Below are 24693 nucleotides of genomic sequence, written 5' to 3' on the forward strand. Positions count from 1 at the left end.
AGATAGATAGATAGATAGATAGATAGATAGATAGATAGATAGATAGATAGATAGATAGATAGATAGATAGATAGATAGAACTACGGATAGATGGATGGATGGATGGATGGATGGATGGATGGATGGATGGATGGATGGATGGATGGAAGGACGGACGGACAGATGGACGGACGGACGGACAGACAGACGGACAGATGGATGGACGGACAGACAGACAGACGGACGGACGGACGGACGGACGGACGGACGGACGGACGGACGGACGGACGGAAGGACGGACGGACGGACAGATGGACGGACGGACAGATGGACGGACGGACAGATAGATGGACGGACGGACGGACGGACAGACGGACAGACGGACAGACGGACAGACGGACAGACGGACAGACGGACAGACGGACAGACGGACAGACGGACAGACAGACAGACAGACAGATAGATAGATAGATAGATAGATAGATAGATAGATAGATAGATAGATAGATAGATAGATAGATAGATAGACAGATAGATAGATAGACAGATAGATGGATAAATGGATAGATACTTACAGGAAGTAACAGTGAGTTTGATTGGCTCTTTGAGCTTGATGACGCGTGCGCTGGGGAACTGAATGTTGCAGGTGTAGTCATCTCTACTGTCTGTCACAGTCACATGAGAGAAGTACAGGTTCCCATCGCGACCCTGAATCACACGCTCATTTTGCTGAATGTGCCGCAGCTCTGAAACAGAGAGATGCAGAAATATAGATAATGCTGAGATGCAGTTCATGTTTACCATAATAAAGCAGGAGAAAGTAAAAACAGACTAACTCTTGTCCATCCAGTGGATGACCGGAGCTACAGTGCCGTTAGGAGGATTACAGGGAAGCACCACACTCTCTCCTTCCTCCACCTTTTTTGTGATGATCTTCTCCTTCTGTAGAGTGGGAGTGTCTGAAAGAGAGAAGCAATTCAACCTACATCACATTTATTTAATAATTTGGAGTCAGTAAGTTTTTTTGAAATGTTTTCGAGTCTCTCAAAAATACAGTATAAACTATAATTTTTTGTATTATAATAGTGTAAATATTATTTGGATATATGTGACATCCCAGCCTATGTGCGTGTGGTGTTGGCTATGTCTGTGTTTGTTTGTGTGCATGTGTGCGTGTGTGTGACGTCCCGGCCTATGGGCTTTGAGTGCTTTGGCATTTCAGTCTATTGGATGTGTGTTTGTGTGTGTGGTGTCCCAGCCTATCAGCGGTGATTGTGTGTGTTTCAGTTACAGGTTGGACATGATGTGATTGGTACACAGGTGCCACTCGTTGGGACATGGATATAAAGAGTGGTTGGTGTACTCGTAAGCACGCTGGAATTCTGAGTGATCACCTTGGCATGGAGCTCAAGTAAGCTGTGTTGATCCCTTTTTGGCCCTGACTCTTCTTTTCGTTTACTTTAATTTATTTATGTCATTGTTATGTTAAAATAAATGTTATTTTGCCCGTGATGGTCGCGTCTCATTTTTTTATGTTGCAACGGAACTATAAAAGAAACAATGGTCGTGTAGTGTAGTGGGGAGTGCTGTCGCCTAACAGCAAGAAGGTTGCTGGTTCGAGTCCTAGCTTGGTCAGTTGGTGTTTTTGTGTGGAGTTTGCATGTTCTCTCCGTGATCTCTCGTGGGGGTTTCCTCCTTATGCTCCGGTTTCACCCACAAGTCCAAAGACTATAGATGAATTGGGTAGGCTAAATTGTCCTTAGTGTATGTTTGTGAATGAGAGTGTATGGATGTTTCCCAGTGATGGGTTGCGGCTGGAAGGGCATCTGCTGCGTAAAACATATGATGGATAAGTTGGAGGTTCATTCCGCTGTGGCGACCCCAGATTAATAAAGGGATTAAAATTAATAAAGCTGAAAATGAATGAAAGGAACAATGTGTATTTAACAATTTGTTTGTAACATTATAAATGTCTAAATAACACTTTTTTTCTTTTAATTCATGCTTGCTGATTAAAAATCATGGTTATATATATAAAATAATTTACTCGACTAATCTAGGGCAACTTCATTGATTTAAATAGTTTTTTTCAATGTGGATAAGAGCATTTGAAACTAACTATTTGAAACTATTTTAACTTTCCACAATACTTTATCATTTCAAATTCACAGATAGCTTGACTGACTGACAGCCTGGCTTGCTGGCTGACTGACAGACAGACAGACAGACAGACTGACTGACTGACTGACAGACAGACAGATAGCAGGACAATGATTCAAAGCACACCAGCAAGTCCACTTCTGAATGGCTGACGAAAAAGTAAAATGAAGACTTTGGAGTGGCCTAGTCATAGCCCTGAACTGAATCCAATTAAGATGCTGTGGCATGACCTTAAAAGGGTATTTTTTTCAAAGGTGGTAAAACAGTTCTGCAAAGATGAGAGGGCCAAAATTCCTACTAAATAAAAATAATAATAATAATTCCTTACATTAATTTAGCACTTTTCTGGACACTCAAAGAGCTTTACACATTGGGGGAATCTCCTCATCCACCACCACCAAGGCTTTTCATACATTTCATCCTGGGAATCCGGCGTGTTAATTTCTAGCATGTAATTATACTCTGCACAGCTGACAAAACAAATGAACCATGATTAAAAACCTTATCTAGTCCACCATGTCTTGGCTTGAATTGATACGCAATAGGTGTGTGGTGGCATACATATTAATATGGCCAACACCAGCTGTGTGTGTGTAGCTCATATTATGTGTGCTATTGTTAGCCCAGCTCCCACGGAGTACTCTGACTTCCAGCATGCATTAAACCCAGGAGTGCCCGTCCCCGCTGGCACACTTACACCACTCACACCCGGTTTCTGAGGTAACCGTTGTCAGGGAAACTGCCAGAGAGGTCGAGACACAGTAAGGTAGACAGGTAGATCACTAGATAGTGAGGCAAGCGACTGTTGTGTTGTTGATTTTTGCTGGTGTGTTTGATTGCTAATTGGCAAGCGATCTGGGATTTTTATTAGTTGAGGAATTCCTCGAACTGCCAAGCGTGACTGGCACACACAATGAGCTGTAATTTTCGTCTAAATGACATTTTTGCGCGTGTGACTCAACAGGGGACGGGGGGCCTGATTTGGGGTTGTTATCTGCTGTGCACCAGATTCTCTCTACAGAAAACTCTCCACATGTGGTAAAGTCACAGATATCAAACAGCCAATCGTGAGTGTGCTGCGGTAATAAGTGACTTACTCTCTGTGACGATGCGAGCCTCATTAGACACCGCCGTGCCGAGCTCGTTAGAGGCATAGCAGTTGTATCTGCCCTGGTACTGGTGAATGGGCCCATCTTTGGCTGTCAGTGAAAAAGTGCCAGAATCTCGGGATACAGAGAGGTCGGGGTCTTTAGAGGGGTCAAACTCCACACCATCTTTCACCCAGCGGAACCTGGTAACAACGTAGAAATAAAGCAGAGTCGTTTTAACATGATAGAGAACAATAACATCTTTAATAAAATTATCTATATGTAACCCACCGGTCCTACTGCACCCATCCCGTTCTGAGCTGGGATCGAACCGGTGATTCTTTATATGGGAGCTGGTTGCTCTAACAAGGAGGCTAAAGACCACGGCCCCTAATATCTGTCGCTAGAGCACCTTTAAAGGTGAGAGGAGTGATGTTTACCTGCATAGCACTTCGCTAACTGGCCTCTGTTACACCCCCACCCTCAAACGACACTCCCATCCGGGACGAGCCCCCACATGTAACCTGCAGCCATCCTGTTCTGAGCTGGGATCGAACCGGTGATTCTTTGTATGGGAGTCGGTTGCTCTAACAAACAAGCTAAAGACCATGGCCCCTAGTGACTGTCGCTAGAGCACCTTTAGAGGTCAGAGGAGTAAGGTTTAACTGCATAGCACTTCGCTAGCTGGCCTCCATTAAATATATTTAGCTGAAGTCAAAATTATTAGCAGGTAAAGTTGTGATTCTTTTTTTTTTATTATTTCCCAATTTCTCTTTAACAGAGAGAATTTTTTTCTACACATATTTTAAATAGCCACATATTCTAATAGCCAATGGCTTTTGTGTTTGCCATGATGACAGTACCTAAAACTTAACTTGGTTAATTAGGTTAACATGGCAAGTTAGGTTTATTAGCCATCATTGGACAACAGCGTTCGTTCTGTAGCCAATCAAGAGGAAAAGATTCTTAAGGGCGCTAATAGTACTGACCTTTTTGAATTGTCAAAAAAGTAGCAAAGAAAAAAAAAAAAACTTTTATTGCAGCCAAATTAAAACTAATGAGACTTTCTCCAGAAGAAAATAAAATGATAGGAAAAACTGAAAATTTTCTGGCTTCATTAAACATCACTAAATATATATATTTATATATATATATATATATATATATATATATATATATATATATATATATATATATATATATATATATATATATATATATATATATTAACAGAACACCTGAATCATTAGCCACCATGTACACTGTATAAAATGCAGGGTTCCACACTATTCATTCATGTTGTCCCAACAAAAATTAAGTTAATGTAACACATTTAATTCGATTGAACTTGAAACAATTAAGTTGTTCCAAAAATTTGAAGAATTGTGTTGTTTCAGGTCATTTTACATAAGTAGTTTGAACAAGCAGCAAAAACACATTTCTAAACATAATAGTTTTAATAACAAAATTTTATTTTATCTTTGCCATGATGACAGTAAATAATATTTGACTAGATATTTTTCAAGACACTTCTATACAGCTTAAAGTGACATTTAAAGGCTTAATTAGGTTAACTAGGCAGGTTAGGGTAATCAGGCAAGATATTGTATAACAATTGTTTGTTCTGTAGACTATCAAAAAAATATATAACTTAAAGGGGCTAATAATTTTGACCTTAAAATGGTTTTTAAAAAATTAGGAACCACTTTTATTCTAGCTGAAATAAAACAAATAAGACTTTCTCCAGAAGAAAAAATACTGTGAAAATTTCCTTACTCTGTTAAACATCATTTAGGAAATATTTTAAAAAGAAAAAAAATTCAAAGGGGGGCAAATAATTCTGACTTCAACTGTATACTCTTTCATAGCATACAAACCTTGCAGCTAACAGTCATCACTAGAAAACACAACACTAGATGTATTATGATGTAATATAATGCATTATGTTTAGTGTATCTAGATACTGGTTCCTATTATAGTGTACAGTAACAGTGGATCATACAAGAATGCAGTTCAAAATACAAATAACTGGTGTAACTGTGCTGTTATGAATACTAACGTGGGAGGGGGATTCCCAGTGGCATCACAGGTGAGCGTGATGTCATCAGCCGAAAAGGTGGTGACAGATTTTGGCTGGGCCGTAATCACCGGGGGGCTTTTCACTGCACACAATCACACACCAAACAATCAATTACACAGAGCGTTCCTGTGAGCTGTGAAGTTAGCAAAGCAACACCCTAAAAATAGGAGACATCTCTTCTCACATAATAAGTCAGCTTCAGATGTGGAAGACATATTAGTCACAGTAGTTAAGCAGCCTCTCTGCTGACCTGCTGTAATCACAACATTGTTTTGAACTGAGGGAGGACTGGAAGGTCTCGGTTCTCCAATAAGCATTAACGAGCCCCCTGTAAGGACCTATTTCATGCACCTGTTAATTTGAAATAATTTAAAAATGATTTGGGGCTTTTAGCCATTTCAAAATGTGTCCAAAGAAAATATTTTTAAAAATCACATTTAAATCCTTTTTTAGTCATATCTCATTCATTTGTGTCAGTAGATTTTAATTACTATACTTATTTTTGCAGATTAGTCAAACATTTGTTAAAATAAACACAAAATGTTACATTTTTTATTCAAATCTAAATTCTAAAGGTTATTAAAGAGAGATTAGTTAATATATAATTACATAAAATACTTTATTCTACCAATTATTATTATTATTATTATTATTTGCTATTATTATTATTTGCTATTATTATTATTTGCTATTATTATTATTATTATTATTATTATTATTATTATTATTATTATTATTATTATTATTATTATTATTATTATTATTATTTGCTATTATTATTATTATTATTATTATTTGCTATTATTATTATTATTATTATTATTATTATTATTATTATTTGCTATTATTATTATTATTATTATTTGCTATTATTATTATTATTATTATTATTATATATTTTCAGTTAAAACTTTTCACTTTGATGTGCTAAAAAACTATTTAATTTTAAATTCATCACGTATTCAATTTTTGTGCTAGAAATGTATATAAAAAATTCACACTTCATTAAATAATTCCTCATTTGCACATTTAAAAATAGGACTTTAATGGACAACATTATATAAAAATAATAATATTCAATACAATAAGTGCTTTCATTTCTTCAGGGTATCGAGACGTAAATTCATTATTTGTAATTAAATGGACCACTAAAAGTGGATCTTGAATTGTCAATCTTTGAAAAACCGAACCAGTTTTTTAAGGGGTAACAGAAAAATGTAATACATTTAATGCATGGCAACAAAAAGCAAATTGTATTTAAAATTTGTAAAATCAAAACAACTCAACAACCACAGACCACCACAGAGTTGAGTTTCCTTCTAAACCTCATCAAGGATTTGAAGCAAGAGCCATTGAATTTCCACAACTTAAACACCTGATTTGTTCCAACAGGTAAAAGAATATCATCCATTAGAAACTCTCGAGTCAAATGAAGAGTGCAGTAAAGAGTGAGTAGGTAATACATGGAGATTAGGTGAGCCCAAGATGTTCTCTAAGTGTGGGTTGTTTTACGGATGAAGGGCCTAGGAAAGCATTAGAGGGCAGAGAGAAATAGAGACTAGAGGAATGAATAAAAGAGGAAGACAGCGAGAGCGTAAACGATTAGTGATGTAATCTACGGACAGAGCCACTGAGGCAATAAACAAGTGCTTATTCTAGACAGATAACAACGCTGATGTCCTGGAATGGTGAGAGAGTGCTCAGACTTTCCACACCATTCATTAGATTTAGAAGCAAATGTTTGTGGTTTTCAAAGAACCTACACTTTGCTTCAGTGCAGAGACACCAGGGCACATCTGTCTAGGCTTTTTGTTAATTAAATAAAATATTCATTCATTCATTCATTATGTCTGTCTTTATTTTTCATTTATCATACTGTCTGTCTTTCTTTCTTTCTTTCGTTAATTGTCTATTGTTCGTTCACAAATTCATCCTGTCACACTAAATTTTCTGTCTGTGATTGTTTCATTCCTTCATTAATCCATTGTTTTTATACAATTCATTCATTCATTAGGTTTGTCATTCATTCATTCATTGTTTGTCTATCATTTATTTATTCATTCATTCTTCTTGCTTGACATTCATTCATTCTGTCATTGTATTCCATTAATTGCTTTCTATATATGAGCCTGTGATTATTTTATTTGTTTGCCTGACATACATTCATTCATTCATGTTTGCTTGACATTTATTCATTGTTTGTCATTCATCTGTTCATTCATACATTATTTTTACCTGACATTCGTTCGTTCATTCATTCATTCATTCATTCATTCATTCATTCATTCATTCATTCATTCATTCATTCATTCATTCATTCATTCATTTTTGCCTGACATTCATTCATTCAGTCATATTTGTCATTCATCCATTGTTAGTCATTCATCTGGTTGTTCATTTATTATGTTTGCCTAACATTCGTTTGATCGATCATTCATTCATTTATTGATTAACTGATTAATTCATTCATTCATTGTTTGCCTGACATTCATTCATTCATTCCTTATGTCTATCATTTATAATACTGTCTGTCTTTCTTTATTTGTCTGTTCATTAACCATCCAAGTAAGTCTGTATTCCTGGTCATCCATCCATCCATCCATCCATCCATCCATCCATCCATCCATCCATCCATCCATCCATCCATCCATCCATCCATCCATCCATCCATCCATAATTCTATCAGTCATTCTTTTCCATTGATTTTATTCTTTCTTTCTTTCTTTCTTTCTTTCTTTCTTTCTGTTGTTTATTTATTAATTCATCATTTCATTCTATAAATTTTCTGTCAGAGATTATTTCATTTCGTCATTAATCCATTCTTTGCATGTAATTCATTCATTCATTATGTTCATTGCTTGACATTAATTAATTCATTCATTCACTCATTAATTAATTAATTAATTCATTCTATTTTATCAATTGCATTCTATATATCTACCTGTAATTATTTCATTCATTCATTCATCTGTTCGTTCATTCATTATTTTTGCCTGACATTCATTCATTCATTCATTCATTCATTATGTTTGCCTGACATTCGTTCAATCGTTCGTTCATTCATTCATTAGATTTGCCTGAAATTCCTTCAATTGATCAATCGGTTGATCGTTCATTCATTCAGTTTGTTCATTCATTTGTATCTTGTTCAATCTATCTATCTAACAGCAATAGTGGTTCAGGGTCTAGTTGAGCGTAATGAGGACATAATAAACCATGGATTAAAAAAATACTGTAAAAAAATTCCAGCAATCCCTGATGATAGACCATCTTATGGACCATTAACCAGTATGACTGGAGGTATGGCCACCAGTCACCCATTAACAGAAGATCATTAATTTTTAAAAGACTCATGCCTTAATGCACCCTCCAATTTTTCTAAATTATTCCCACACTTCTGAATATAACAAACAAATTTCTCAGTTGATCGGCTTGGGCTGTTGCTGCAGGCTGTCTTCCGTTATTAGATTAAGTCTGGGAAATGTTAGTGCAATAGAGTCAGTACATGCAAAACCACAATATACATGTCAGAAATACTCACAGTCTCTTATTTTGTCTGTTCATCGAGTCAGCAGGGGGAAATAAGAAATACTTTAGTTTAAATTAATTCACACTGAAAAACATGCGCAGGAACACTTAGAATCATGCACACACATACACAGACTGTACATATACAATTATTATTCTTAAATTACAAGCTAATTACAACACCCTACAATGAATCCAAACCCCTACAGACACTTTTTGACATTCTTAGATTTTAATTAAGATATTACTTATCTAAAGTGTTTTCTAATGAGGATTTTCCTCACAAGCATTTATAAGGTTTTAATATTTTTACAAAAACATTTTTTAAATTTTGGCAGGCTCATCACTAAGGTTGGTACTATTGGTTTCTATTATTTTTATTAACTTATTTAAAGTGCACCTATTTTACCTCTTTTACAAGATGTAAGATAAGACTTTGGTGTCTCCAGAATGTGTATGTAAAGTTTCAGCTCAAAATACCCATCAGATTATTTATTATAAACTGTAGAATCTCCCAATTTTGGTGTCTGAGTATAGTGCAGCTGTATTTGTAGCCTGTGCCATTAAATCTAAATGAGCTGCTTCTCCCAGCCCACCACTCCGACGTGTGTGTCTGCTTCTCATCAAATAAGTAAGTTTATATGATGAATTTACTGTGGAGTCTATTCAAGCCTTTCTGAAACGATGAGTCACACATAAATTCCTTTTGCAGTACATACACACACATATATGCGTGTTTAGGCACGTTGTTATGGAGGCATGGCAACTGTCAACCAATTCGGTCAGAGGAGAAAACCGAACTCCTATGTCACTTTGCGGTGGGCCTCAAAATCACTGGGATTTGGGTCCTATTTTAATGACAGTGTTTATATCACTCCAGTGGGCACACTATACCTACACGCAGTTCTGTCTGTCCAAACAGCTTACAAAAGTTGATTTTCATCATAGGTGCTCATTAAATAAGTTTTAAAAAAGATTTTCTGTCCAAAAATTGTATTTCCAAAAATTGTATAGCACGTTTACATTTCTCTAAGATTGGAAATATTTCTATAACCATAATCATACTTAATAAATGTGAAATAATTTAACAATTTTAATTGAATCTTTTTCATTTAAAGATATTTTAATGACAAATTCAGTTAATTCCCTGAAAAAGCAGATCAGAGAAATATTCATGACACAAATGCAATGGCCTCATCGCAATCATGTTTATGACAGATTTATGACAAGTTGTGTAGTCTTGGTTATGTCAATTTGTCATGACAAAGACACTGACAGGTAGTAAGTAGAAAGTAGGTAGTAAGTAATGTGTATTTATATAGCGCATTTATTTTGTATGGCCATACACCCAAAACGCTTCACAATCATGAGGGGGGTCTCTCCACACCACCATCAGTGTGCAGCATCCACCTGGATCATGCGACGGCAGCCACAAGACAACGGCACTAGTGCGCTCACCACACACCAGTTATAGGTGGAGTGGAGAAACAGTGATAGAGCCAATTCGGTAGATAGGGATGATTGGGAGGCCATGTTCATAAGGGCTGATTGAATGAATTTTGCCAGGATCAATTTTGTCACTTTATGAGAAGTGCCATGGGATTTTTAATAACCACAGAGAGTCAGGACCTCGGTTTATTGTCTCATCCGAAAGATGGCACTCACTGACAGTATACTGTCCCCTTCACTATACCGGGGCATTAGGACTCACACAGAGCGCAGGTTGAGTGCCCCCTGCTGGCCTCACTAACACCACTTCCAACAGTAACCTAGTTTTTCCATCTGGTCTCCCATCCAGGTACTGACCAGGCTCAGCCGTGCTTAGCTTTAGTGAGTAACCAGTCTTGGGCTGATGTATTTATTTATGCCAAGTTGCCATGAAGACATCTCAAGCAATGTCATCTTAGGATTAAAAATAACATAACTGAGTGAATGACATGTGTCATGTCATAATTATAAAAGTGTCATTGTCAGTCTTATAAACACCTCCTTCAAGTAAAGTGTTACCAAGATTATTATGATTCTCACCAGAACCAGAACAAAACCCCACATCCCCATTAGCCTTAACCCTAACTCCCCCTTTTTTTAAAAAACAAAACCAATGTTTGTGATAGTATGATTACACTGTTTGGAAACGAAACAAAGACAACACATGATGCCAGCTCAGACACCTGGACTGTAGATCAGCTGGCCAGTGAGAGATAACAAGCTGCTGGCAAAGCAGAGCTAAAATAAACTCCCTATTTAGCTATTTTGACTTCAGCCTTTCTCTCCAGGATTGCTCGGTACCGCAGTCCCAACAACTTAATAAGAAAACAAATGCAGCGATCTTCTAAAACTGCAACACAAGCACAGAAATACAGAGAGAGGGACGGAGCTTTAGTTCAGAGCATATGGACTGGATTGTGTTTGCTATCCCCATTTTAATGTGGGTCAGTTATCGATCTCAATGATAACATCCATGTCCACCTTTCTCATTTAAAGGTCACTAATTGAAAGTCAAAAGAAGCCGTGACCTTTAATGTAGGAGGTGTAACTCTGCGCTGACATCTCATTCTGCTGCATTTCAGTTTTGTGGTTTTCATCATCTAGGCGTTTTCCTCTTCTGTTTGAGTGTGTGTGTGTGTGTGTGTGTGTGTGTGTGTTTAAATGAGTGGAAAAGAGAAATGCTCTGTTACACCGGCTGCAATCTTAAACTGCAGCTGTACAATAATAGCAGTGCTGTTTTTAGCTTTAGGAAGCTTGTAGCGGCTGCTGTTGTTACAGTTCCTGCTCAGGTGGGTTTCAGTCAACGCCAGTGTCCTTTCCAAACAGGCCTGTACTAGCCATTGCAGATCAATGGAGCAATCAATTGAGTAATTAAACTCACTTAAAACTGCACATTTGGCACTTTTTAACTCTCGTGCGCCATAATAACAAACCACAGCAAACATGTACTGTACAAATCAATGCAAACAGACTCTTAATGTACATATGTAATGCAGTGTACTCACATCTGGACGGGATGTTGATGGTGGTGTTCCCGGGTATTGGAGCCACGGCTAGCAGAAGGAGAGGGAGCAGGAGAGCCGCGCATCGCCCCCTGCTGCTCACCTGCTGTTTTTGTGACGTGGCAGGCATTGCACCTGCTGACAGACACAAACACAGCGGTGCAGGAAAGCCGTGGATTATTCCACTCAGAGAAGAGCACTGTTCAATGTGTCTTCCTCCTGTGTGTTTCTCTCACGTCCACACCCTCCTGATGCAAGAGATCACTGCATGAGGAGAGAGAGAGAGAGAGAGAGAGAGAGAGAGAGAGAGAGAGAGAAAGTGAGAGAAGCATTTAGACCTCCTCATGGCCCAGGACAGAGAGCCAGAAACATTATAAACAAAAGACAGAGATGGGTGGAGTTCAGTGCACAGTGAGTAACAGAGGTGCATAATGTGTTTTCACCTTCTCTGTCCAGCACAAATAAAATACAGAAAGAAATATTGTTCTGGTCTCATGGTATAGGGATGGTGTTAGCAATGATGATGATGATTATTGATTATCATCAAATCCATGTCGTGAAATATGATATTTATAATTAGTAGTAGATTTAATATTTTACAATATTCATTGTTATCTTTATATGTTATATTTCTTATTGATAACTGTATATTACTTTAATATTGATTAATATAACATGAATACTAATACTATTCCTGCTAATAATAACAACATTATCAGCAGTTTTTATTAAATTTTATCAATATGTTATGTATAATACTTACATTAGAATTGCTGCTTATATTCTCTTTACTATTACACAATATTAGCAGTATTTAACATATATTTATGATGTATTTGTAATATGAACATTTATTAATGAAAATATTACAATATTCTCAATGATGTATAATTCCTATACCTTATCATTTTATTTAATCCCAAGTTAATTCTGATCATCAATTTATATTTAACAATTTCCTACTAATAATAATAATATTCTAACTATTATTATATGTAATAAAATGTATAGGGATTTTTATAATACGATTATTATTATTATTATTATTACACAGTATTAAATACTAAAACCAATATCCAAATTCATTTAATATTTATAGGGTGTGTATTACACATTGATGATCAGGGGGTCAACTTTTTCGGTAGTAGTTTGGTATTACATGCTTGAGGGAATCAAATTTGAGAATGTATTTAAATGACATCTCATTTATTAATAAAATGTATATGTTTTTAGTGTTTTGATGGATTTTTAGTGACTATTTTAAAGGTTACTGTCATACAAACTATACAAATTATGTGTCTAATTTTTTTTTTAGGCTACAAGCAGATGTATACACATACTTTACAAGAAACGTGTTTTGTGAATACTTGCTCTAGAACTGCCAGTTTCAGACTGTTCAATCATATTTTTCCTATAGCATTGATTGGCGCATTATGCACTCACAATGGTATGAACTCTTATGGGGGGGGGGGGGGGGGTCAAATGTACATTTATATTACCCATTTTTTATTTATTAATATTTAACATCTAAATCAGAGATCAGAGAAAGCTATTTCTTATTTATTAAAGGGCTGACCCCCCCATACATCTTATTTTGATGTCCTTCAGGGGGGATCGAGCATTAATTAGGGGGTAAATAATTAGGTATGTATATATATATATATATATATATATATATATATATATATATATATATATATATACACACATATATATATATATATACACACATACATATATATATATATATATATATATATATATACACACATACATATATATATATATATACACACACACACACTGTTATGGAAGCAGACGGACAAGTTAGGTGAGTATATAATGAAAGATGTTTATTACAGCAGAGGAGCAGATAAGGATAACAAAGGGGATATGACTGTTGTAAGGTTGAGCAGATATTCCTTCTTCGGAGCAGGATGGATGACAGACACTGAGGGAGACCGAATGCACACACCAGAGGGCTTGCGGGGAAGACAGACTGAAGACACACTCAATACAGACAGGACACCGGGAACACTGGACAGACTGGAACAAAACAGAGAGCAGGTAAGTTCAAGAGATTAGATCAATGTGATAGTGACTACCAGGAGGTACTCGCTATGAGTCCGCTTCGTGGGAACGAGACCGGACACTGACTGAAGTGAGGTGTGTGCTTATATAGTGAATGGAAGTGATTGGGTGCAGCTGTGCGTGGTTAATACTCAGGTGACGGTGATCGTTGCGTGATGCTGGTGGAAGAGCCTGGCCAATCCGTGACATTACCCCCCTCCCCAGGGCCCGCTCCTGAGGGCCTAGACCGTCGACGCCGTGGTGGTCTACCTCGTCCACGAGGTGCTGGGAACTCGGGGTGATTGGAGTGGAACTCCTCCATGAGTGCGGGATCTAATATATCGGATCTGGGGACCCATGACCTCTCTTCTGGACCGTATCCTTCCCAGTCTACGAGGTATTCCAGATGACCACCACGACGTCGGGACCGTAGAATGTCCTTGACCTTGTATATGGACCCTTCTTCTGAAATCAGTGGGAGAGGGGGTTCCTCTTCATGGCCAGGCTCTGTGGAGGGAATCAGAGGGTCGTGAAAGGGTTTGAGGAGTGACACGTGGAATGTGGGGTGAATTCTGTATTGTGGTGGTAGCTGTAACTTATAGGTGACTGGGTTGACCTGTTCCAGGATGGTGAAGGGACCAACAAATCTGGGACTAAGTTTTCGGGAGGGCAGTCGCAAGCGGATGTCTCTGGTGGAGAGCCAAACTTTCTGCCCCGGAGCATAGGCAGGTCCAGGAATCCTCTTCTTGTCTGACACCTCCTTGGCTCGGCGAACTGCCCTCTGGAGATGGTGATGAGCATCGTCCCAGACCCTCTCGCTCTCCCGGAACCAGTAATCCACTGCGGGGACGTCAGAAGGTTCGCCATCCCAGGGAAAGAGTGGAGGTTGGAAGCCCAGAATACACTGGAATGGCGTAAGTCCGGTGGTAGGTTGCCGCAGGGAATTCTGGGCGTATTCCGCCCAGCCCAGAAACTGGCTCCAGGAGTTCTGATGACCGTGACAGAAGGTCCTGAGGAACCGCCCCACTTCTTGAATTTTCCTCTCAGTCTGGCCGTTGGTCTGTGGGTGATAGCCAGACGAGAGGCTGACGGTCACACCTAGGAGTCTAAAAAAGGCTTTCCATAGTCTGGAGATGAATTGGGGTCCTCGGTCCGAGACTATGTCTTCAGGTAGCCCAAAACATCGAAAGACATGGTTAAATAGGTTTTCAGCAGTTTCTAGGGCTGTGGGTAGACCCTTCAGAGCAATCAGACGACAGAATTTGGAGAATCGATCTACAATGACTAAAATGCAAGTATTACCTTCAGACGATGGGAGGTCTGTCATGAAGTCAACTCCTAGGTGTGACCAGGGGCGGTTTGGGATGGGCAAGGGATGGAGTTTTCCTGCAGGTAGATGACGAGGACTCTTTGACATGGCACATTCTCTACAGCCTTGGATGTATCTCCTCACATCCCTCGCCATGTTCGGCCACCAGAAGCGTTGGGATAGCAGCGAGAGGGTGTTGTTGGCCCCGGGATGCCCTGTGCCCAGAGAGGTATGACTGGAGTGAATGAGATCTACCCGTTGATTTTCAGGGATGAATCGTCTATTGGGGGGACAGCCCGGCGGAGTTCTGGACTCTGGGGTGGCGACAACTGTTGGAGCAGACCAGGTGATGGGACAGACAGTGATCTGATCTGGGAGAATGTTGGCCGGGGTCTCACTTGTTTCCTGTTGGTCATGGATTCTGGAGAGTGCATCCGCCCGGATGTTCTTGGATCCTGGTCGATATGATATGGAGAACTGAAATCTGGAGAAGAATAAGGACCACCAGGCTTGACGAGGACAGAGTCTTTTCGCTTCTTTAAGGTACTGTAAGTTTTTATGGTCGGTAATCACCTGGAATGGGTGTTTAGCTCCCTCCAACCAGTGTCGCCACTCCTCCAGGGCGAGCTTGATGGCTAGAAGTTCACGGTTCCCGATGTCATAGTTCTTTTCCGCCGGGCTGAGCTTACGGGAGAAGTAGGCGCATGGATGGAGTAGTGAGGGATTACCATGGAGCTGGGACAAGATGGCTCCTACTCCGGTGGTCGATGCATCCACCTCGACCACGAAAGGCAAGTCGGGATTGGGGTGAGTCAGGAGTGGAGCCTGCGTGAAGGACTTCTTGAGTCTTTGGAAGGCTGCGGCCGCTTCGGGTGACCAGGATAGTGTTTTGGGTTGATTCTTTAGGAGGTTGGTAAGTGGAGCGGTGATAAGACTGTAGTTGTTGATGAAACGGCGATAGAAATTGGCAAACCCTAGGAATCGTTGGAGTTCTTTGATGGTTTTTGGTTCAGGCCAGGAGATGACGGAAGTGACCTTCCCCTCGTCCATGCGAACCCCTTTTTGGTCAATGATGTATCCGAGGAACTGGACAGATGGTAAGTGAAATGAGCACTTCTCAGCCTTGAGGTACAGTTTATGGTTCCGTAGGGTTTGTAGGACCTCCGCAACGTGGTGGCGATGTTCGGCCTCACTCCGGGAGTAAATCAGGATATCATCAATATAGACAATGACGGAGATATGGAGGAACTCCCGGAGGACTTCGTGTATGAAGTTCTGGAATACGGAGGGGGCGTTGACCAGACCATAGGGCATGACCAGATATTCGTAGTGTCCAGTAGGGGTCACAAACGCCGTCTTCCATTCGTCCCCCTCGCGTATTCGTACCAGATTGTAGGCGCTGCGGAGGTCCAACTTAGTGAATATCCTGGCGGATCGGAGTTGTTCCAGGGCCGCAGGGACGAGAGGAAGTGGGTATCTGAATTTGATGGTTCCTTGGTTCAGGACTCGATAATCAATACATGGCCGCAGCCCTCCGTCCTTCTTGGCCACGAAGAAGAAGCTTGAGGCCGCGGGTGACGTGGACTGGCGAATATACCCCTGACTCAGAGCCTCCTGAATGTACTCCTCCATGGCCTTAGTTTCTGGAAGGGACAACGGGTAGATCCTACCTCTGGGCATAGGAGCATCAGGAAGCAGGTCAATGGCGCAGTCCCATGGCCGATGTGGAGGTAGCTGGGAAGCTCTCTTGGGGCAAAATACGTCCTCGTATGAGGAGTAGATCTTCGGGATCTGGAAGGATCGTTTCTCAACTGGACTTTCGACAGACGTGACGTAGACATTTATGGGTTTCTGGATCTGCAAGGGTAGGTCGGGAAAACAGCTGGAGACGCATTCTTTACCCCATTTTTTGATTTCTCCGGTGCCCCAAGAGAGGATGGGATCGTGCTTCACCAGCCACGGGCGCCCTAGGATGATGTCCATTGATGCTCCCTCCAGAACCAGAAATTGAATTTCTTCCTTATGAAGTAATCCTACTCTGAGGGTGACGGGTTCACATTTACGATGGATACGTGCCTGGGAATGGATATCGGTGGTTATAGGTTGAATCTGGTAGACGTGCGTCGAGGCTTCGGTGTGGAGCTGGAGGCGGCGACAGAGGGCGTGCGAGATGAAATTTCCGGCTGACCCGGAGTCGATGAGGGCCGTGACTGAAATAGAGACAGAATGGGCAGTTAACTGAACATTGGTGGTGAGAGGGTGCATTTTTTCAACGGGAGAACTGAACACACTCACCAATGAACGTACTGGACGAATGGGACAGTCCAGCCTGACATGTCCTTCGGCACCACAGTACATACACAGACCCCGGGTCAGCCTCCTCTGTCGCTCAGTAATCGTAAGTCTACCAGATTCGACGATCATAGGTTCTGGTTCTGGAGGGACGACTGGCTCTGGCGGACGAAGGAGTGCTTGTGAGTTTGATGGGAGATCATGCTGGTAGACCTTCAGACGATCAGAACATCGAAGTGAGTGTTGGATGAATTTTTCCAACCCCATGGTATCGTCGAGGGCTGCCAGCTGTAACCTCAGGTTGGGCTCCAATCCGAGCCGGTAAGTGGTTAGGAGAGATCGCTCATTCCATCCACTAGCAGCAGCCAGAGTACGAAACCGGAGCGCATAGTCCTGGGTGGACATGGCTCCCTGCTTCAGATGATACAATTGTTCTCCGGCTGCTACTTCTCCATCTGCGCGACCAAAGACCTCCTTGAAATATGTGGTAAAGTTATGAATGGAATTGGTTACCGGCCCAGCTTGCTGCCAGATGGTCTCAGCCCACCGGAGAGCCGACCCAGAGAGAAGGGAGATGATGAATGCAATTTTGGACCGATCAGTGGGGTATAAATCTGGTTGCATTGTGAATATCAGAGAACATTGTAATAGAAAGCCATTGCACTCCTCCGCCCCGCCAGAGTAGGGCGCTGGTCGAGCCATGGGACTGGATGAGTGGGTGGACGGTGAAGAAGTGCTCGGTGCTGGTGGTGCTTCGGGAAGTGGAGTAGCTGGCATTAAAACTCTCTTCAGGGAGTCCACCAACTCCTGAATGGGATCGGGAGTGCTCATGCTGTATTGGTGATGGTCCGGTCTTCTGTTATGGAAGCAGACGGACAAGTTAGGTGAGTATATAATGAAAGATGTTTATTACAGCAGAGGAGCAGATAAGGATAACAAAGGGGATATGACTGTTGTAAGGTTGAGCAGATATTCCTTCTTCGGAGCAGGATGGATGACAGACACTGAGGGAGACCGAATGCACACACCAGAGGGCTTGCGGGGAAGACAGACTGAAGACACACTCAATACAGACAGGACACCGGGAACACTGGACAGACTGGAACAAAACAGAGAGCAGGTAAGTTCAAGAGATTAGATCAATGTGATAGTGACTACCAGGAGGTACTCGCTATGAGTCCGCTTCGTGGGAACGAGACCGGACACTGACTGAAGTGAGGTGTGTGCTTATATAGTGAATGGAAGTGATTGGGTGCAGCTGTGCGTGGTTAATACTCAGGTGACGGTGATCGTTGCGTGATGCTGGTGGAAGAGCCTGGCCAATCCGTGACACACACACTTTTTTTTCTAAGATCACATTTTTTTTCTCTTTTTTAACTGCAACTTTAGTTATCATAACATCAAGGCTGGTAATTAATATTTAATGTGTGCAGTGCACTTACATCTTAAACACTCAACACAAAACTCAGTATAATACATTTTCACTGATATAGATACAAGACAACCTATACACTGATGAAGTGACGATAAAAGCAATCGCATGGCGAAACATCCTTATCACAATCACTGCCATGCCATCTCATAAAGCAATTTACTCACTGTATTTCTTCAACAAGATCTGAGAAGATCTTAATGGCCACATTCATTATTAAACAATGGTGAGCAGAGGCCAGTGTAAGCAAAAAAAGATTCATTTAAAATAATGCCTGGATCTTTTTGAGGAGCAGAAAAGATAAGCGAATATTAGAGCATCTATCGCTCACGCCGCAGGCTCATGAGATCCTCTGCAGGAGCAGGTCTCCATCTGCCAAATGACACAAAGACCTGCATGTGTGCCTCCATTTATCAGCACTATCACTGGATCAAACAACCCTCTTTTTCATTCACTTGCCTTGATCACGCTACTGTAAAAAAAGGAAGCTCCCTCGAGGATTCACGATAAAACTTCAGACAGACAATGGGGATGAAACAAAATAAGGAGCGTAAGGTGGATATTTTCATTGGCTTGGGGTACAGCATGTTTGACAGCAGCTGGCAGTTATGCATATCTTTAGCTGGGCACCGCTGTACCCGAATGGTGCCAAACCCTGGAGCTGAGTGACCTTGGTGCAGAAGAAAAGGTTGAAGGAAGACTAAAAGCACAGATTTTTTACTCTCTCACATACAAAGACAACCTGCTGAAAAGACCAGCTCAGACTAGCATGAATTTCCAAGCTGTTTCATACTGGTTTGTTTCTGGTTCAGATGGTGGACGAACACCGCAGCGATGATCATAGTCCTATAAAAGCACTGGGAATACATCTTTGTAGGTCACAACTCTCTCTGGCCTTTTTCCTGCCAGCTCTTTTATGTATTTAACATGCAAAAAAGAATTATGATCAAGTACAAACAGAATTTTGCTATATAGAAACACACACACACACACACACACACACACATATACATATACATATATATATACATATATATATATACATATATATATATATATATATATATATATATATATATATATATATATATATATATATATATATATACACACACACACACACACACACACCAGGGGTCTCAAACTCCTTTCTTTGAGATTTTGTTGATATTTTGACAAAATAATCATTAATTGCCAGTATGCCATTTTACATAAAAATAACATATCTAAAAATAATTTAATAACAAAATAACTGAAATCATAAACAAGTTATTAACATAATCAGAGTAATTATGTTAACAAATCAGGCAATGCACCGACAATTTAGTGAAATCTCTTAAGTTGTTTTCTTGAGAAGTTTTTCCAATATTATCTGGCTTTAAGCTGAGACACAGATATATGCACTGAATAGAGCTAGTGATGTCACTGTGAGTGGCAGGGTTATGGGCGGGGTTAGGTGTACGCATTAAAAGCATTTCTTGCAGCTCAGCTTGCATGTGCGCCTGATCTGCAGCCAGACTTTTCTCAGATTCACACAGAGACAGGAGCAAGACCTGTTCCACACACCACAACACTATTTGACCAGCCAGGAAAATACTGCTGCCATCACTATACCAGCATCCCAAACACACCATACTATTTTTTTTTCAACAGGAGATCTGACATTCAACAGATTTTTTTCTTTCCTTTTCAACTGGAACATTTGAGTCAGCATTCGAGCCCCCATAATGTTACTTACAGGTCACATATGAAAGCTCATACACATAATGTTGGTGTAGCACTTCAATCCTGGATTACGTGGCTCATTAAGCACAGTCACCTCACATCGGCACACTGTGCCTACGAATCTCATCATGAAAGCAAGAATTAGAGAAGGAGGAGGAGGAGTGGGAGCAGTGATGGAAGATGACAGCCAAGACAGTAATCCCTTCCTCCATTAAATCACACAGCTGCCCAATCAATCCGTCACCTTTCCTCTCCTTTCGTCCCCTCTACTCAGAGATATTAGTATGAGCTGATCAGAGGGGGGAGGGAATGTGCAAGCAGCCAATTAGGTGCCAGCCGATGGCCTTTAGCAAATGCCATCAAATGAGGATGAATCGAGTCGGCCTGAAGATTTCATTGGCACTAAGAGGTGCTGAGCGTGGTCCGATTAGCATTGTCACAAAGCGGCTCCGAAGGCAGTCAGCCGCCAATCACATATAGCGTATGATCAAGCTGCAGCCGCTAACTAGCTGACCAAGTCAAGCATGACTGGCTTGCAAAGAATAGAGAAAGAAAGGAGGGGTTTGAGGGTGTGGAACTGAACCGGAGTGTCACATATCCATGAAATGAGCTCTACTCGAACCCCAGCGTGCTGATAAGAAGCTTGTCTATCACGGCTTACATGGCCTCTATTGCTGATGGGAGAGAGATTGACAATAGTCCGGGTCTCTTAGCACCGCTGTGCAGTTGTTGGTGATACTATCTAATCCTGTCACCTGCCTCATTACCGAAGGTCACAGACTAAACATTGACAATGCCCTGCGGCAGAGGAGAACTGAAGGTACTCTCCGTAAAACAGATGTGCATGTTTTAAAAATTAAATAAATAAACAAACCAACAATAATAAACATAGCATGCTTTCAACGCCGCTGAGAATTGATGCATCATTCCAAATAAACAAACTCCGTAATGTCAACCCTGAAGCATCTGAAAAACAACCAATTATCTTTGCGAAATGGAGCATGCCGCTTCACTCACAGCACACGCTGGCTGATTTCAGTGGAAATGTGAATCATATCATCACAGAAAGCTGGTGTTATGAGTAAATGAATTTTTTTGAGTGCTTTGGGATGACAGCAGATATTTAAGAACATCTGTAGTCACAATGTGGTGTGTTTAAATGGGTCATATAGTGATTTTTGCACACCTTGCGCTTTGTATAGTATGTAACATCGCTATTCAAGAATGAAAAAAATCTACAATGACATAAGGGACAAAGTTTAATCTGATAGTGACACTCTCTAGATCAGTAAGAGTTAGGAACTCTTTGAGATTTCTTGATTGTAATTATAAAATTTCTGTCAGGAATGTACATGACACAATATCCTAAATTAACATAAGACGTTTCATTCACTAAATGCAAACATAGTTGTGAATACTTTTGAGATGACCTTGTGTGTATTTTGGTTGAGTTGAGTATTTCTTGAGAATATTAATGAGTGAGTTTATGTGAAAAGGGTCATGAAACATCAAAACATATTTTTTGAAATGTTGACAGACATGTCCCACATCGCTAAAAGCACTTTTAGGACACTTATATTTAGCTAAGTTGGTTATTTTTGCGTTGTTTACAGCAAATTTGTTCATCCATAAATTTTAAAGCAAATTCACGGCGATGAGATCATTGTATAATTTCCAGCGTGGAGATTGTCTGTCTGTACCAGCCGGTACAAAGTGACGTCATTGAGTTTTCAACACATCTGGTTATTAATTCATGAAAAAGACTTGGTTCGAACCAATCAGCACGCTCTATTGTGAACGAGATGCAACTTCATTATTATGCATGATATAGCTTCAAAGACTCCTTTTACCTGTTACAGTGTTCAGAGAGACGCCATGTTGTGTTGCCAACCATAATTCAAACAAGTAGAAGAAGAATTGTTAAGAGACATGAGTTATAAGTGTTGCGTTTATAAATGTGCCGCAGCGAAGATTTTGTTTCCATTTCCCTGCGATGACAGCACAGCTCGTGTGTGAACCCACATTTGTGGATTACAGTTGTCTGCTAACATGCGACAAAAATATCGTTTTTCGACTCTGGAAATAGTAAATTCTGGATTTGCCACTCGTCTCCTTAAAAAAAGAAAGAAAGACGAGGTTCTGACGACGGTACAGACGATTGTCCTGTAAGTGTGTGATCAATGTTCTTTGTTCAATGTCCTTTTAAAAAAAGATGCGGCTCCTGTGTCTGTGTTTGGGTTGCCGCTCATGCAAACCCTTTCTTCTTTTACCACTCGACACTCCCACCTAAACAAAGCTGGACTCACCCACCTTCCTGACTTTTTTTAAACTAGAGGTGTGAAAACACACTGCTGAGACAGGGGGGGGGGGGGTTATGGCCCTTTAAACAGTGTTTTAAGCCAGAGTGAATTATGAAACACTTGCATGATATTCCATGATTCTGAAGCAATCCCATGATATTTCATGCCAAAAACATGTACAAAGGAAGATATTGCTTTCAGAGATACTCTCTTGCTCTCTTTTATACAGTCCATGCCCTCTTATAAATAAAAGGGGTGTGTAACAGCAGCTCATTTGCATTAAAAGAGACGCATGCAAACTGCATATTTCTGCTTCAGCCCTAAAAAGGTGCATACACAGCATGTATAATATATCATCCATTAGGTATTTTAAGCTGAAACTTCACATTCTAGGGACAGCTGAAACTTATATTACCTCATAAAATGACCTCTTCTAAAGACTATATGAGGTGTTATATAGTCATCACAGCACCAACTTGCTGAGCGCAGTACTTCAGGAGCTGTAAGCTGAAAGCTAAACTTTTTTTTTGTGTCCTTATTCCAGTCATGACACTTGGATTACAGAGGGGTTTGTAAGTGTAAATCCTGCCATTTTTCATCCTAAGGTTACTAGATGATTTAATAAATGCCTTTATGTAGTGCTACTATCAAGTTTATGAACATAATTGTGCTACTAGACTTGAAAGAATGAATAGAAAATAATTAATTCGACTGGAAGACTTTGTACTCATTAAAATGAATGTTTTGCAGTTATTGACAGTTCAGATTAAATCTAATTCAACCGTTTTAAAAATGTTTTAGTAATGCCAGCATACTTGGACCGCTAACGCAAGCTTAAATTTGTGAAATATGCAAATATAAAAAATAAATAAATAAAATAAAATCAACCGCTTCGAAAGTTATCACTCGATTGAATAGGCGTCATCAGTGGTTATCAGCTGCGCCTACTGGTAGGCTGTTATCATTCATCCACATGGTTAATCAGCTATAGATCACTTACGGCTGCGGCCGGAAGTTAACGAGAATTCTTTATTTATTATTTATTTATTTAATATTTAATATATTTCCCATTAATTGTATTTTTTTTAAGATCTACCCCAACCCTAAACCCAACCATCACAGTAATGTAAAAACAGATCTCGATCTGGAGTCTTCTCTGTTACTGTACGTTCACACCGAAAGCGGCAAGAGTGTTAAAGTAAAAAGCAAAGTGAGCTATGATGCGGTTTGGCAGCAAGCAATCAGAATGTAGAAGTCCACCGCTTGAGAGTCCAGAGAACACATTCACTGTGAACTTTGGTTCCGACCACAACTGTTGCGGTCGCCAGATTTCCAATTTTTTGCAATGTTTTCTTACAAGAACATACATTAAAAAAAGTTACGAATTACTGATGTGCATTAATGTTATATTTTTTTTTCTTTAAAAAAGCGGGAATCTCATGCTACAATACAAATCAGTATTGCTGCTTCAGGATATTTCAGACATATGGACGCATTGGATAATTAAGTGGAGCAAAGCCACACTGCATGAAACTTGATCTTCCATTGTTACATGAATTTGATAAAAAGTACGCAACATTATCAAGCTAGAAAGCATGTTTTATGTGGGAATGTAACTCAAATGATATGCTGCAACGGCCCCTTTAAATACAAAATCAATGTAGCAAATTTTGACGCTCTCGCCACCAGAGCTGAAGGCTGACAGCATTGTCACCAGGGCTGCCAGAGCGACCTTTGACG

At 40.1% G+C, this 24693-nt stretch overlaps 1 protein-coding gene across 3 annotated transcripts in view; it reads right to left on the minus strand.

The window, feature by feature from the left end:
- l1cama (L1 cell adhesion molecule, paralog a) overlaps positions 1-24693 on the minus strand; it is a 113336-nt gene that overhangs the window by 26173 nt on the left and 62470 nt on the right. For 2 of the 3 annotated variants that reach the window (XM_056448649.1, XM_056448648.1), the window contains exons 2-7: positions 11829-12089; positions 8849-8863; positions 5287-5389; positions 3237-3430; positions 816-938; positions 555-725 (exon numbers count right to left, since the gene is read on the minus strand). In XM_056448649.1, coding sequence (XP_056304624.1) covers positions 555-725; positions 816-938; positions 3237-3430; positions 5287-5389; positions 8849-8863; positions 11829-11955 — 733 coding nt within the window. In that variant the 5' untranslated portion in view covers positions 11956-12089. The remainder of the gene's footprint in view (positions 1-554; positions 726-815; positions 939-3236; positions 3431-5286; positions 5390-8848; positions 8864-11828; positions 12090-24693) is intronic. The other variant, XM_056448650.1, reaches the window with a different exon arrangement.

Source organism: Danio aesculapii, chromosome 23 (genome assembly GCF_903798145.1).
Source record: "Danio aesculapii chromosome 23, fDanAes4.1, whole genome shotgun sequence".
NCBI lineage: Eukaryota > Metazoa > Chordata > Actinopteri > Cypriniformes > Danionidae > Danio > Danio aesculapii.